The sequence below is a fragment of the Tachypleus tridentatus genome, chromosome 8 (assembly GCF_004210375.1).
Source record: "Tachypleus tridentatus isolate NWPU-2018 chromosome 8, ASM421037v1, whole genome shotgun sequence".
Taxonomy (NCBI): Eukaryota; Metazoa; Arthropoda; class Merostomata; order Xiphosura; family Limulidae; genus Tachypleus; species Tachypleus tridentatus.
In genome coordinates, this window is record NC_134832.1 from 38,448,504 (window position 1) to 38,463,690 (window position 15,187).

General features: G+C 32.6%; 1 protein-coding gene across 5 annotated transcripts in view; it reads left to right on the forward strand.

Moving 5' to 3' along the window:
* Window positions 1–6,832: 6,832 nt before the first annotated feature.
* The window catches only part of LOC143222207 (mitochondrial carrier homolog 2-like), a 61,002-nt gene continuing 52,647 nt past the window's right edge, over window positions 6,833–15,187 (forward strand). For all 5 annotated transcript variants that reach the window (XR_013012097.1, XR_013012096.1, XM_076448335.1 and 2 more), the window contains exons 1-2: window positions 6,833–7,037; window positions 11,995–12,079. Coding sequence is in view for 3 of the 5 variants with exons in the window: in XM_076448335.1 (XP_076304450.1) it covers window positions 6,921–7,037; window positions 11,995–12,079 (202 nt within the window). In the remaining 2 variants the exon portion in view is untranslated. The remainder of the gene's footprint in view (window positions 7,038–11,994; window positions 12,080–15,187) is intronic.

Consider the following 15,187-nt stretch of genomic DNA (forward strand, 5'->3'; position numbering starts at 1 on the left):
TTATTCTCGAGTAAACATCCACACCCATTTTCACAACAATAAATAACATGTACTCTTTCAAAATATGTTTCGTAAAGAATATTCCCTGAGATACTTAGCATCACTTTTTACACCACTATCATTTCTTTTGTTATTAACAGTCCCAGTTTCACGCACCCTCTTCAAGGTTTTGCACTACAACTCCTTCTGAAATATTGAGTGCTGCGCTGCTGGAGTGCAAATAATTTATTCTACAGGTTTAGTTTGTTTTGAATTTCGCGCAAAACTACAGAAGGTTATCTACACTACCAATCCCTAATTTAGCAGTGTAAGACTAGAGGGAAAGCAGTTAGTCATCACCACGCACCGCCAATATACCGCTGAGGCATCAGGGACTTTCTAGTCTAAATTTAACGTTTCAACCTTCATAAAATCGGTAACGTAAAGTCAAACAAATAGTTTGTTTCTTGTGGGATCGATATTTTGCAAAAGATTATTTTCAAAATCTAATTACATGATACTGCACAACATTTTAAGTCTTTTTAAACCATTATTAAAACCAGTTTTTATTGAGAGCAAGCTGGAAACAACCTCAGATACTACAATAAAAAAATAGAAATGCTTTATCAGTTTTTAAGAGCCAAGCAAAAAGCAGCGTGTATTTAGTTTTGTCAACTTATTTCCCCGAAAGGGAACCGAAGGCCACTTTGAGGGGTCACAAGTTTTAACCATTCGCAGCATTATATGGTGAGTGTATAGTCTATTGGTCAGTAAAAAGTAAAATAATGTTTAGTTTGTATTTCGCGCAAAGCTACACGAGGGCTCTCTGCGCTAGCCGTTACTAATTTAGCAGTGTAAGACTAGAGGAAAGGCAGCTAGTTTGCTTGTTTTCTTATAGCAAAGCCACAAAGGCAGCTAGTCATCACCACCCACCTCCAACCCTTGGGCTTCTCTTTTACCAACGAATAGTGGGACTGATCGTCACATTATAACACCACTACGGCTGAAAGGGATTCGAACCCGCGACTCAAAGATCTAGTACCTTAACCATCTGGCCATGTCGAGTCTCTGGATGTTTAGAGATAAAATATATATAAAAAGAAATAAATATGAAAAAAAACATGTGTTACTTATAATATAATCAGTCAAGAAAATATATATATGTACAAACAGCTGATTTGGGTTGAGAAAATTTTTTATGTATAGGAGCGAACAACATTTCGACCTTCTTCGGTCATCGTCAGGTTCACAAAGGAAGAAATAGGTAACTGACCGATAGCTGACCACATGTTTGAAGAGGGTTGTGTAACAACCACAACTATATACAAACAAATAGCCTAAGCATCGGAAACCCAGTATCACCAGTTTTGACCAATATTTTTATGACACAATTTGAAACACAAGTAATTAACACAGCAGTACATCCAATACTATACTGGTACAGATAGGTAGACGACACGAGTGAGGGATTCACATCTGCAGAACACACACTTAATTTTTTCAATCACATTAACTATATACATCCCAACACTAACTTCACAGGTAAACAGGAAGAAAGCAATCAATTATCATTTCTTAACCTCAAAAGTACAAGAACCGATACACAGTTTAAAACAGGAATCCACAAAAAATCACCCATACTGGACTATACATTCTTTGAGACTCAGCATATGAAGCAAAACAAAAACCCAACATACTAAGAAACCAAGTAAACAGACATAAAACTATACTCACCAGATAAAGTTAACGACGAATTAGACAAAATAAAACAATACTTTATCAACATCAGTAAGTTTCATCCACAAACCGTAGAAAACATTATAGCACACACCTGGACAAAAAGCAAAATCAACTAACAAAAGTAAATATACCCCACATATTAAAAAATCATGAAACCATATACGGGTGCATACCATATATTCCCGACATTATCAGAAAAATAACCAATATTTGGCAAAAACTAGCAACAAAATATGATATTCCAGTTAATACCAAATTTATTCACAAACCAGGCACAAAATTAAGGACTATATTATGTAAAAACTACACTGACAAACACAGCACAAACATTATTTATAAAATACAATGTGAGAACTCGTCATAACTGCCACAACTTCTAAACTGAAGAAACAAGTAGAAAAATGGAAACCAGATTCAAGGAACACAAAAAGTCACCTTCACACGTTTTCGAACACTGCAAATCAAATAAACACAACATAACCATAGAAAACACCCAAATACTAAATAAAGAAACAAACATAAACAAGCGCAAAATTAAAGAAGCCTTACTTATACAACAACTCAAGCTCAAAATAAACCAATACAAAGGAACATCTTATATTAATAAATACAATCAAACATCTAAGCATGCCCTCTACATTCCTACACTCAGTTACACAACCCCCTTCAAACATGTGGTCAGCTATCGGTCAGTTACCTTTTTCTTTTTTGTGAACCTGACGATGGCCAAAGAAGGTCGAAACGTTGTTCGCTTCTTTACATAAAAAATTTCTCAATCTAAATTAGCCGTTTTTACACATATATTTTTCTCTACAAGTGGGTTTCTCGTTATCTCTGATAATCAGCCAAGACCCCGTATTACTATATCAAAAAGAAGCTTTCACATTAAATTCCTATGAATTTACATAAATGTAATGACTAAAATAAAATTATTACGTCTGCATAAAAGAAACGACAAAACTGTAGACTATAGAAAGGGACAGTCGGTTTGTGAATAATGTATTTATTCGTAACATTTAGGAGTTAAACATATTTAAAGCACACTGTATTCTGAAATGTGTTTAAAATCAAAACGATATTCTTATTTAGCATATTAAACAGTTAATATATTTAAGTTTAAAAAACACTCATATAAGAAAACTTAGAGAACCCATTACTACAAAAACATATATATATGTATGATAGTATTAATATAATATATAAATAATACCAATGGTTTCTACACAAATTTTTGTGAGACTTCTGTTAAGAGATTCATATAATTAAAAGTGGCCATTTATGACAATTTTATGTCTTTTTATCGTAAGTATCGTAGTACTTATAATAGGAATGGGTCAGGTATGCAGTATGTGTAATAGAAATTGAAATCTGAAACACACTGCAAACAGGATTAAACAAACTTTATAAGCACTTTACACATGCACTACGTTATTATCCTGCAGCTGTGTCGCCTAGTAAAAAAATGTGGAGAATGCAGATTGTCTAAATATCGGTTCTAGCTAGATCTGAACTTTGAAAACGAAGTTTTCACTTTATGTCTGACTTGAGTATTCTGTGTTGGAGAAAGCAATTCCATCATAGCAGTTGGTGTTTAAGAAGTGAGTCTCCTAAGTGAGGACATGGCTTTGGTCGAGTGATTTGGACCCCAAACGAAAACAATAACTTGTATAATTTATCTTTGCATTGATTCAAACTAAGTGTCACTTATTGACGTCTGAGATTGTACGTTAAACGGTGTGATGTTTAAGATATGCCTTTCAAAGCAACAAAACGAGAGAAAAGGATAAAATCTGATGGATAACCTTAAAAATATTTGCCCTAGCGAAGACAATATTACTGCAAGAATAGAGATAAGGTTAGAAGATAAGACTGAATACACAAAATAAGCCTTAGTCATTGATTCTGCCAAAGAAAAAGCTGCCATCCTGGCTAGATTGAAGAAAAACTACAACAAAGATATAAGCAAAAGCAGGAAATGTCGAGAATTAGCTCCGAGAAAAGCTGCAAGAATAATAGGCTTAGAGCCCAGTTATTCTCGCGACTTAGAGCCCAGTCACTCTCGAGACTTAGCAAAAAAAAAAAGCCTATGAAACAAATGCAAAAATTTTAAAATAAGAATGGGTGGGATAGCATTACAACATTTGGTGGTTTTTGATAAGGTGTAACCATAAAGTGGGAATGTCATCCATTTCGCCTATTTCTACTTTGTGTTTTGATTTTAATTTCGATTCAATTATAGACTTGAATCAAGTTTTATTAGTAGTTGAAACTTTCTAAATACTCGGCAAATCTAAAGTTTTCAAACATTAGTAGTTTTGATACTATTTGGTTGGTTCATGCCTTACCACTCTAATAGCTTTCATATTTCCCCTTAGCAAACTGTAATTATTCAAGCTTCTTGTTTTGCTTCCGACATAAAAACTTTCTTATAATGTTGCTCCCCACTAATAAAGCGGTAATTCTATAGAGTTGCAATGCTAAAATCAGGGGTTCGATTCCCCTATAAGAAAAAAACACACACACATTTATGATGTCGTGTATTTCGTTACGGTTTCATAAATTGATTACGGACATGTGTCTGTACTTGGTTGCTAAAATAAAGTTTTCAATAGAAAAAGTTAGCTATGTACACCTTTCACTTAGTTTGAACAACTACCAAGTTTCAAAAAAAGCATTTGAAGTAAGAATGGGCAGGACAGTTAATACATCTACTAGAGGTTGGTCCTTGTCAAAAACTACCAAGAGTTGTAATGTTATTCCACCAATTCCTATCTCTTTGGTGATCCAATTCCTACTACCTAATTTTTTATTCACACTTTTTTTTTTACAATTGTAATAAACTTAATGCTTCCTCTGAACGTTATTAAAATATTTTGTCCAACTAGGTTTTATTCGAATAAAAAAAGATACAAAAATTTACTTAAACATCTATAAAAATGTATGCAGTTGCTCTCTGATGTTATGGTATTTTGTTTAAAGAATCCACCTAACCATTTTGCAACACCACTAACGAGATAACAATATACCTTTAACCATATTCTATTATTATGAGCACGCTCAGTGAGTTGTCAAATAGCAGCCCGCACTTATGTCATATACGGGTGCACGATTGCTTTTGCGCACGCGCTACGTGATCAGCCTGGAGCTGTATTAGCTCGCTAAAAACACAGACTACGCAAAGGTTCTAGATCAATGTTTTAACCTTGGTGAGCAATAGTCTAGTTGTAAGCTGTATGACCTATCGAAGAATGCTAGCTCGAAACGTCATCATTATTTAAACATAAATGTAAAAAAAACCCTAGTGACTGTTCATCCTGTCATTTAATGTGGATACTTTGTCGCCTATGCTGTTTTAACTATGTGTGCTTCTTGTTATAAAACCATAAAATTGCAACAACCTTTAATTTATGCACATGTGATTATCAGTATTAAAAGTAGCTCTCTGTAATGTAATCTTACGGGTGATAGCAACGTTTACATGACTAGCATGAGTTTTATATTCCGTTTAAATAAACATCGATTTCATTATATTTACCTGATTAAGGATAAAGATTGTAATTAATAAGACGCCTTTGGAATAATTTTATTTATCAGAAGGGGCGAACTCTCTTTCTATTTTATTAACAAGGATAAGTAGACCTTTGAAAATTTGTACGAATGATAAGATGGTAAATTATTCAGTTCAGAATGTAAACTGGATTTTATCTAACACATAGTTTTTGTTTGCAATTTATATAAAATAAGTGAAAGAGTAGTAGCGTATAATTATATCGTGCATATGCTATGTAAGAACTCACCTGATCAGCAGTTTTGTCAAGTCCTGTCACAAGTACGATCTTACTAAGAGGAGTTACACACAGGCGTTCCCTGCTGGAACAGTCTACGGATTTACAACGTTAAAATCAGAGATGTATGTATGTATGTGTGTGTGTGTATATATAAGGCTGATGAAATTACAACATATATTATCTGTTACTATAAGATAAATGTTTCAAGTACCTTTTGCTGTAGTTAGCGTTTGCAAATTCGCCAAGGTATGTATTTGATATAGATAATGTAGTTCCACCATATAGCAGCATTATGCCTCTCTGTATATGTGAACCTGACGATGGCCGAAGAAGGTCGAAACGTTGTTCGCTTCTCTACGTAAAATATTTTCTCAATTCAAACGAACCGTTTTTAGATATATATTTTTCTATACAAGTGGGTTTTATCGACATCACTGATTATGCCTCTCTGGTCTATCTATTCTTAAAAACAGTAATGAACATACTATTTTTGTGTAGCTTAGCTCGTAGATAAAAAACAAGCAAAATTTTTAGAAAAATTAAATATCATTCGGTTTTTGTTTCATGGTTATAGCATTTTAGAATTTACTAAACTGACGTTTTCTCAGTGTTAAACATTGAGTGCAATATTAGAGGACATATGCGTGCCATCAGTGTGAGTAGGAGAGGGATTCTATTTTTTCAGTTGTTGGTGTTGATGCTAGAATTAAAAACTTATACTAAGTGTGAAAAAAAGCATTTTGTAAATCATTTTTGAGAAAAGGAATACTACATGAATTTACATACTGCCACATTTTGTCAAACTAAGACAATGTAACATTTTAATTTTTAAGAAATAACCGTCTGTTTAAATTTTGGCGAACAAAAATTATTCTGTACAGAAAGCGTCAAAGGGTTGTTTAATTTCCTCGTAAATCTATTTAACGGAATTCTACATTCCTAATTTAAGTGATAGACTAGACTCGCTCAATGTAGTTAGTTAGTCAACACCACCCATTACCAATTCCTAAACTATTCGTTTACCAACGAAAAGTGGGATCGACCCTTATTTTACAACACCTCCATGGTTGTAAGAGCGAACGTGTCCGGAGACAAGCCCAAGCATGGAAGTAAATAATGAATGAGAATATTTTCACTTTATATTTTTCGAACAGAGACCTCAAACATTTTCAAATCTAAATTTCTATCATGAATTTTGATTTTATTGGTGTTAAATAATTATAATTTGAATTTAATTTAAGGCATAATTTCGGGATTGACAGTAATGCAATGCATATCACCTAACAAAAGTTTTGGTCTTATAATATAAAAATGCATGTTTCTTATAAAATGTGGAATATTTCTTTGGTGGTGCTGTGGTTCATGATCAAATACATAAGGTCTTAAGTGAAAACGGAGAGAGGTGTGAGAAATATGGCGTCTGGTACGTTGGTTTCTCGGGATAAAAATACCAAATGGTTTGAAGTTTTTGGGAAAATTGGGGTCACAGCTACAGCTCACCCATTTGATTATGTCAAAATATTAATTCAGGTCAGTCAGATACATTTTTCAATCTTAAAAATTTTATATAGCATTTGATGAATATTGTTTAGTAGCAACTGTAATGTAAACAGCATTATGATAGTACTAGTAATGCCAATACTCTATTAGTATTACCACTGAGTACTGGTGATAATATTTGGAAAAATACAAGTGGTAAGATTTAGACCCGTCAGAATACAGAGTATTAAACCGAGAGAGTACAATGGTTTCACATAATAGAATTTTTGATCTGTAATGAGAATTGTTATACTTTTGTCTAGACATGAAAAACATTTTAATTTTGTAGGAACTTCGTATGAATATTATTAATTTAACAACATGCCTCAGAGACTGAGTATAATAAAACTGAGAAATGTATAAGGTAAAGAATCCAATCCATGAAATGCTTTTGTAAAACAAGAATTGAGTGTCCATTTTTTGTTTCATTTTCATGGTGGTTTATTGTAATGCATTTGAGTTGCATACAAATCCAACTTGCACATATATATATGCCAATACACAAAAATTGAACAAAGAAGAATTATCAGCTGCAAATGCTATAGAAAGTTGCTTGCTTACAGTTTTGTAATAACTTCTAATTAAACTGATATATCAATACAGGATTAAGGTTTCAATGCAAAGTAGACCAAGAGATGTTGTTACAGAAAAAATGAAACATTCGTTTAACACCAAAAAAGTACAATAAATAACACTAACAAACAAATATAAGTAAAACAGAGGTATCTAGCACTTCAAATCCTCAATGAGTTAAAGTGCTAATTGAGCCTTATGAAAAAAATTAAGGATCACAACATATTACTCTGTTAATGTAGCAATGTTAGCATATAAAATACAGTGAGGGAGGGTGGGTATATCAATTTGAAATGTTGTGGTATTTTAATATTTTTCTAAACAATGTTTGATGTTTTTAATTCTGATATGAATTAGTAAGTGCAAACCATAATAAAACAGTAGACCCTATACCATTACATTAAACTAAAAGTATTATTTTTTTGAACTGCTACTGGCTAACATTTATTATGAAAGTCAAAATTTCATTAGAACATTTATAATGTATCAATAAAGTTAAACATGTTGAGTTATAGATTACACAGCAGTTCAATATTATATATAATTAGTTTCATGTTTCTAGTAGTTAGTTATAGCATACATATTTGAACACCTTTATCAAAAATAATAAATATATTTGTTTTATTCAATCATGATTCATAAAAACATAGGTTCAAGAAGTTTTAATGTAAAATAATAAAGGGTTATAAGGTTTTATTGTTTTATTCAAAATGTTTTGCATATTCCATTATATAATATACGAGGGCTGTTCAAAAAATACGCGGACTGTTTGAATTGCATGGCTCCAGTTGGTTCCAGGAGAATCCGCTTGGTGTCGCTAGGTTCGCACAGATCAGCTGATTACGACGCCATTCCCCAATTGCAGATATCTTCATTTGTGTATTAGCTACGCGGTTTTAAGTGAAGTGCGATTTTTTCGTTTGGCGGATTTCAGAATGAATGACCTGAAGGAGCAACGACTTGCTGTGAAATTTTGTGATAAACTTGGAAAATCTGCAACTGAAACTTTTGGTATGCTTAACACGGTTTACAGTGATGTTGCTATGAAGCGTACGGCATGTTTCAAGTGGCATGAACGTTTTAAGGATGGTCGACAGTCCATTGAAGATGATGAGCGTCCTGGACGTTCTTCCATGTCAACTGACGACCCACACGACAAAATTAACACCCTGGTGCGGGCAAGTCGAGGTCTGACTGTCAGGGAGCTTGCTGAAGAGTGTGGGATATCAGTTGGATCTTGTTACGAGATTTTGACCGAAAAATTGAGGATCACCACGTTGCTGCGACATTCAGCCCTCAGAACTCGTGAGTTTTTGGCCAAACACTCGATCACTGTTCTACTCACCTGACCTTGCTCCTTGCGATTTTTTCTTGTTCCCCAAACTCAAAAGACCCTTGAAAGGAAGAAGATTTGAGACGATTCCCGAGATTAAGGCAAATGCGACGAAGGAGCTGGAGGACATTACAAAAGAAGCGTACCAGGACTGTTTTAACAAGTGGAAACACTGTTGGGATAAGTGTGTGCGTTGGGGAGGAGAGTACTTTGAAGGGGTCCCAGACCTGTAACTTCTAAATGAAGTACATTTTGTTTTATGACGTCAGTCTGCGTATTTTTTGAACAGCCCTCGTATAACCTGAAACAAAAAAGGCTTATGTTATTTTTGCACATTTTTTCACTTTAAGTGCATGCTTTTATGTATATACTTGTAAAACTATGGCTCTACTACAACTTCTTTAAGTTCTGTAGAAATACATTATAAATTGCAAAATCTGACCCATTGTTTTTGGAGTTGTGAATAAACTATCACAGAACAGCAGTTCAGAATTAAGTTAATTTATTAGGTGAACATTTATTGTTCAATTTTTATGGAAAGGTTATTAAATATTTATGGACACCTTTTAATATTATTTGGTATTTTTGAAATTAGTTATGGGAAGGAAAAGTGATAATATTTTAAAGAATTATGTAAATCTTAAATATGTGTTAAGAGTTTCAGCAAATAATTATAAATATAGGTAGTGTATTGATAATGGAGCTCTGTCTTCCAAGATATGATAAGTAGGTGTATAAGGGAAGTTTGAGTACTGTGGGTGTCTTAGGTGGTTTGACAAATATGTTAATTAAGAATGAGGAATATATTTTCTCCAGGAAATGCAGAGTGTGGTTGTTTTGAAGGTGAATGCTTTCTATAGAAGTAATTTCTTTTGTGTAAGGCTAGATGGGATGAGGTAAGTTTTGAGGCTTTATTTAGTAGTCAGAGAATAAGATTACATTTGAAAGAAAAGGGTATAAAACTGTCAAACTAAGTGAAAAGGTCAGTAAATGTATATTTATGATAGACAGAAGTAGAAAAACCATTAGCATCATAGTTAACAAGAATGCCCCAAAAGGAAATACTAATTTATCTCAATTTCATGATGGAACTGCATAGAGGAGTATTGTGGATTAAGATAGTTAAATTAGTTTATGTATCTTTATACACAATTATAAATTTCCAGTATTTTATATTATTAAAAATTTAATATTTGCACCACTAAAAAATGTATTTAGATATACATGGTACAGGAATTTCATAATTACCCTTATTTGATAGTGAAGAAAGTTACATTAAAGCTAGAAAGTTCTAAATGAACTATATATGGCTTACTATTAACTAACATAAAGATCATCATATATGTACACACACATGATGTAATTGTTTTTATAAAATACAATATTTAGTTATTTACTGAAGTACAAAGAGTAAAAACTGAAATTTAAGAAGTTGTTGGATGTGTGATATAATAAAAATATTAGTTTATGTGGTATACTGTATGAGTTGTTCAATAATATACTGTACAACTTGGTGGTTTTCAAATGCTTTGATTCACAGACTAACTGAATTTCATTTCTTTTTATCTTTGTGAGCCACAGTGTAATTAATCTGTACATGGTGTCACCACATCTTTTCTGTAATTATTCAACCTTTCCACAAATCATCTAAAAGTGGTCTGCATATTACAGATTGAGAAATGCTGGCATAAAGGATTGTTTCATGAAGATTATTTTATATATTGTTCATCACAGAGGCTGTTGTTTCTGTGATTGCGTATCTGTTCATTGGTAGCTGCTTGGTTTACTATGTTGTTTTCAATTTTTAAAAAAATATTTGAGGCCAGATATGCCAATATGCATATAAATGATGAAAATTGAAAGATGGATTATTGTTGTTGATTTTTTAGTCCTATTAAGTCATTTTAGTTTTGATCGTAAAGAAAAGCCTAGCATGTAGCTTCTTCACTTGACCTCGTACCTATTTAGATTTGGGTTTAGCTGCTTGGGTATTTTGTATCAGTTAAGAACTTTTACATTCATGTGGCTGGCTGTAATAGCATCCTTAAAGGTGTCAGGTGTTGGAGAACTAAACCTACTACCTGTAGGTTGCGAGTTGAGGTCTTTACTAACCAGACCATGTGAAGCACCAAATTTTACATACTGCATTCTAAAGCTTTATTAAGATACACATTTGTTTGGTAGAGTATAATTGGATATGGTTACTGGTGAGGCTTCAGAAATTTTAATATAATTTACTCATCTTTTGTTGTTTAAGATTGTTCTATGCTTTATCCATGCAGAATGTACAAAGGTTATAGAAATTCATTATTACCAAATACATGTACAAATATGTTTTTAAATACAAAATTAATTTGTTTACTTGTAAAATAAGAAATAAGATTAGTTAAATATGTCATAAAATTGCAGGAAGTAGTATGGTAAGACATTACAAGATGGAACAAACAAGTTTGTTTTTATTCTGCATATTAGTTGATTTTAAGAAATGCAATGTCATAAGAAAATCTAACCAAAGTTGAGGAGTTTGTAAAAAGTCTTGTTAATAGATATTCTCAGGTAGCCTTCTAAGGAATGTTTCCAGGATTACAATGAATTAGGAAATTTGCAAAAAAGTTTTAATAATTATGAAATAATTATAAATAGTAAAACATAACAAGAACTGTGATATAACTTGTACAGTCAAAATGTGTGCAAAGTCAGTATTTTTTTGGACTTACAATTTAAAAACTAACCACATATAACAACTTTGGAATGCTGGGTGCATGCACAGGGAGTATTGGATACATATGCCCACCACTAGCTTACATAGGTAGAATCCTATTTTCATTGTTCCCCTCAGCTTGTATGTCAAATACTTTGATTTGTTTTTTGCTATTGGATGGCTCATCTAACTTACATGGTTGTAACACTGAGTATTTACATTTTACCTTACATTACACCTACACCTGTTCTTGGTGGAAAAGACTTAATTTTGATATTTTGAGTAGAAAAATAGGTCAGAGTTTTGAGTATGTAAGTAATGTGGCTATTTTTCCTTCTTAGATTGGTCATGAACCTCTTCCTCCTTATCCTTCACACACACTATTTGGGAAACGTGTACTTGCTTTACCAGGAGTTATAAGATATAGTAAGTTATTGTTATATTTCTTTTAAGGTATTCTAAATTGTAAATAAAATTATGAATGTTACTCTCTCACTTTGTTTTCTTGTTTTTAATCAATTTCTTTGGTAGAAAAAAATATATTTGGCATAAGATGTGCAGGCACATGCTTGGACATATGGAGCATGTATTGTTTTATGGGAATTTGGTTATATACATTTTTTTTTACCAATTCAAATTTTAACATGCATTTGATTTTTAATCTTTAAATTTGCTTGACAAGGTAAACCAGTAAATCACTGTTTATGATCCATTGGTTGCATAGGGTATCTTGTGTGCTGGTCTTAAAGGAAAGAAAAATTCAAGTGAAGTCCACATTACCAGAATGGAAAGAACTATTTGCTTAGTGGGAGAAGGATACATGAATAAGAATCAGGCAACCTATTCCATTGTGTGCACGGAGCCAGATGGGAGTCAGCTGAATCAAACTGAGATATGTGTTGATAAAAAAACACCCAGATGGACTGTATATTTTGTTTGAGAGAGATGTCTTGGTTCTGATAAGAAATCTGCTTTGGTTGCTTTGGAGATCAGTATCTGGGTGTAACATCTTGCCAACTGCTGAGACTTGTTACAGAAGTAGACAGTTATTCATGTAATGGTGTATACATGGGCTAAGGGAATTAAGGTGATGAGAAACTGTTTATGAGATTTGGCAGACCACGTATGGAGCCAATACTAGCTCAAAGGGCAGAGCCATGAATAGCAGCACCTGACCCTTGTGCACAAAAAAGCAGATAGTGGCATGATGTCTCAACTATATGAGTATGTGTAAATAGGCATAGACAATATTGAACTTGTTTATTCACAGTCCTAGCAAATCATACCATCTCAGATTGAGCAATGACTATATCACTTTGGAGGATTTAAGAATTGATTTAGATGAGTAATATTAATGAATTGTTTTTTTGACATGGATTTTGTATTTTCCCTGATTGTCTTATTTTGGGCAGCTTTATTTGCTCCCTGTAGATACTCAAATACAGTAAAACCTGTCTAAGATGGAAACTGTATAGGGCAGAAACCTGTACGAGCTGGAAATATCAAAATTTTGCAGCATTGTTAAGATTTCTCTTATAAAAGGCTCTACATGGCAGAACCTACATAACATGGATGGAAAACTATCTTTCACCTACCTCATCTATCAACAAGTAGGATTAGAACCTGAGTAAGGTGGAAAAAATGTTTTTGACTAAATATTAATAAATTCTTCTTTAATTAATAATTTGTTTAAATGTGAATAAATTCTCAGACATTTTGTTACAGTAAGTGTTGGTTAAATGTATGCTCTTCATTTTTTCTGCTGTCATTATTTTTGCAATTAAATTAGTTTCATGATTTGTAAAAATATATTTGTCTTTTAAGTGCAAAATTCTACTCTTTAAATAATTCTCATGAAAAAATAAATTCTTATTTTTCCTAATTTTAAAATGTAGTGAAAATTTACCATTGGTAATAGGTAGAAGTGAAAATGCACTGTTTCAAGAATTTAAGGAAGAACAACTTTATGTGGAATGGAAAGTGAATAATAAAGTGTGAATGACAAGTACGAGGTTCAAGGAATTTTTGAACAAATTAAAAATAAAGAATGGAATAAGAAAACAGGAATATTCTACTTTTCCTAGATAGTGCAACTTGCCACACAAAAGTTCAAATTTCAAATGTTTGTTTAGTCTCTGTACCTCCATGTATAACATCAGTTCAACATTCACTAGATAATGGAATTATACAGTATATAAAAATTGAAATGCAGAAAATTGATGCTTCAGCATATTATTGCAAACATGGACGACTGTAAGAGAGCATCTGAAATGACTTATGAAAATTGACGTGTTAGATGCAATTGCATTTTAAAGTAATTCAATCAAATGCATAATAATGTGCTTTCAAAACTGTGGATTTATTCTTGATAATGGTAGATACCGTGGAGAAGTTGTTTGTTATGATGATTCTAGTGAAATCCAAACTCTGATTGAGAAGATTGATGCAGATGATTCTGTGAACAGGGAAAGTTTTGTGAACGTTGACAAGAATGTTTTAACAGACACTGATGAAATTGATTTAAAATCTATAATAGAATCACAAGATGGTAACAGTGTGAGAGATTCAGAAGATGAAAAAAATGGAAGAGATGGTAAGGAAATGGAAATTTTTACTTCATTGCAAGTGTTAACTTATATTAATGCTATCAAATTGTATGCAAAAATGAAGGGGGAAAATGAACTTCATGTATTCTCTTTTAACTGGATAAGAAAGCCCATTAAAAAAAATGAAACAGTTGAAATTAGACACTTTCTTCAACTATATTTGATTAAGATTTTGTGTACTTATGTATATTTTGAGTGTCTAATTTGTTCTTATTCTAATAAATATAGCAAAAATAGTATAATAACTTTATTCACAAATGTATTACTTCTCTTGAGCCAAGCAAGTGTAATGTTCTTCTCAAAAATTATATATAATTAAGGAAATGCATGTTCATTATGTCTAAGCCAGAAAACCTGCTCAAGCCAGAAATTTTACTCGGTCCCGTGTGATTCTGTCTTAGACAAGTTTTACTGTATATGGAAGTTCTTTGAGTTTTCAGTGCTCTATGGCAGGGGTTCTCAACCTTTTGGCAGTTGCGACCCCTTACCTGAAAGTTTGAAACCCATGTGACCCCCTACTTAGGGCTTACTATCAGCAGCTTAATTTTTTTTTTATTTTCTCTGAAGGAGAGGGAAAGAAACATCTACAAAAAATATTTAAAAATTCTGTAATTATTTATTAGCAAATTAAATCACATTGGTCCAACCTGAATTCACAAAATAGCATATATTTCTTAAAATAATATTAACATAGGTTTGAACAGCTATCCAACCCAGCTAGTGAGATGCCTGATGTTGCATTTCAGCAGCAAGCTTTGAAATTTGTGGCCGAGCGTTTGTTAGAGCCAATCTCATGTCATCTTCAACATCCAATCTGTTCCTATTCTTTGTTTTTATATTGACAAGAATGGAAAATCCTGCCTCACACAAGTAGGTAGAAGCAAATGGAACAAGGACACGTAAAGCTATCATGTTGACTTTGGAGTAT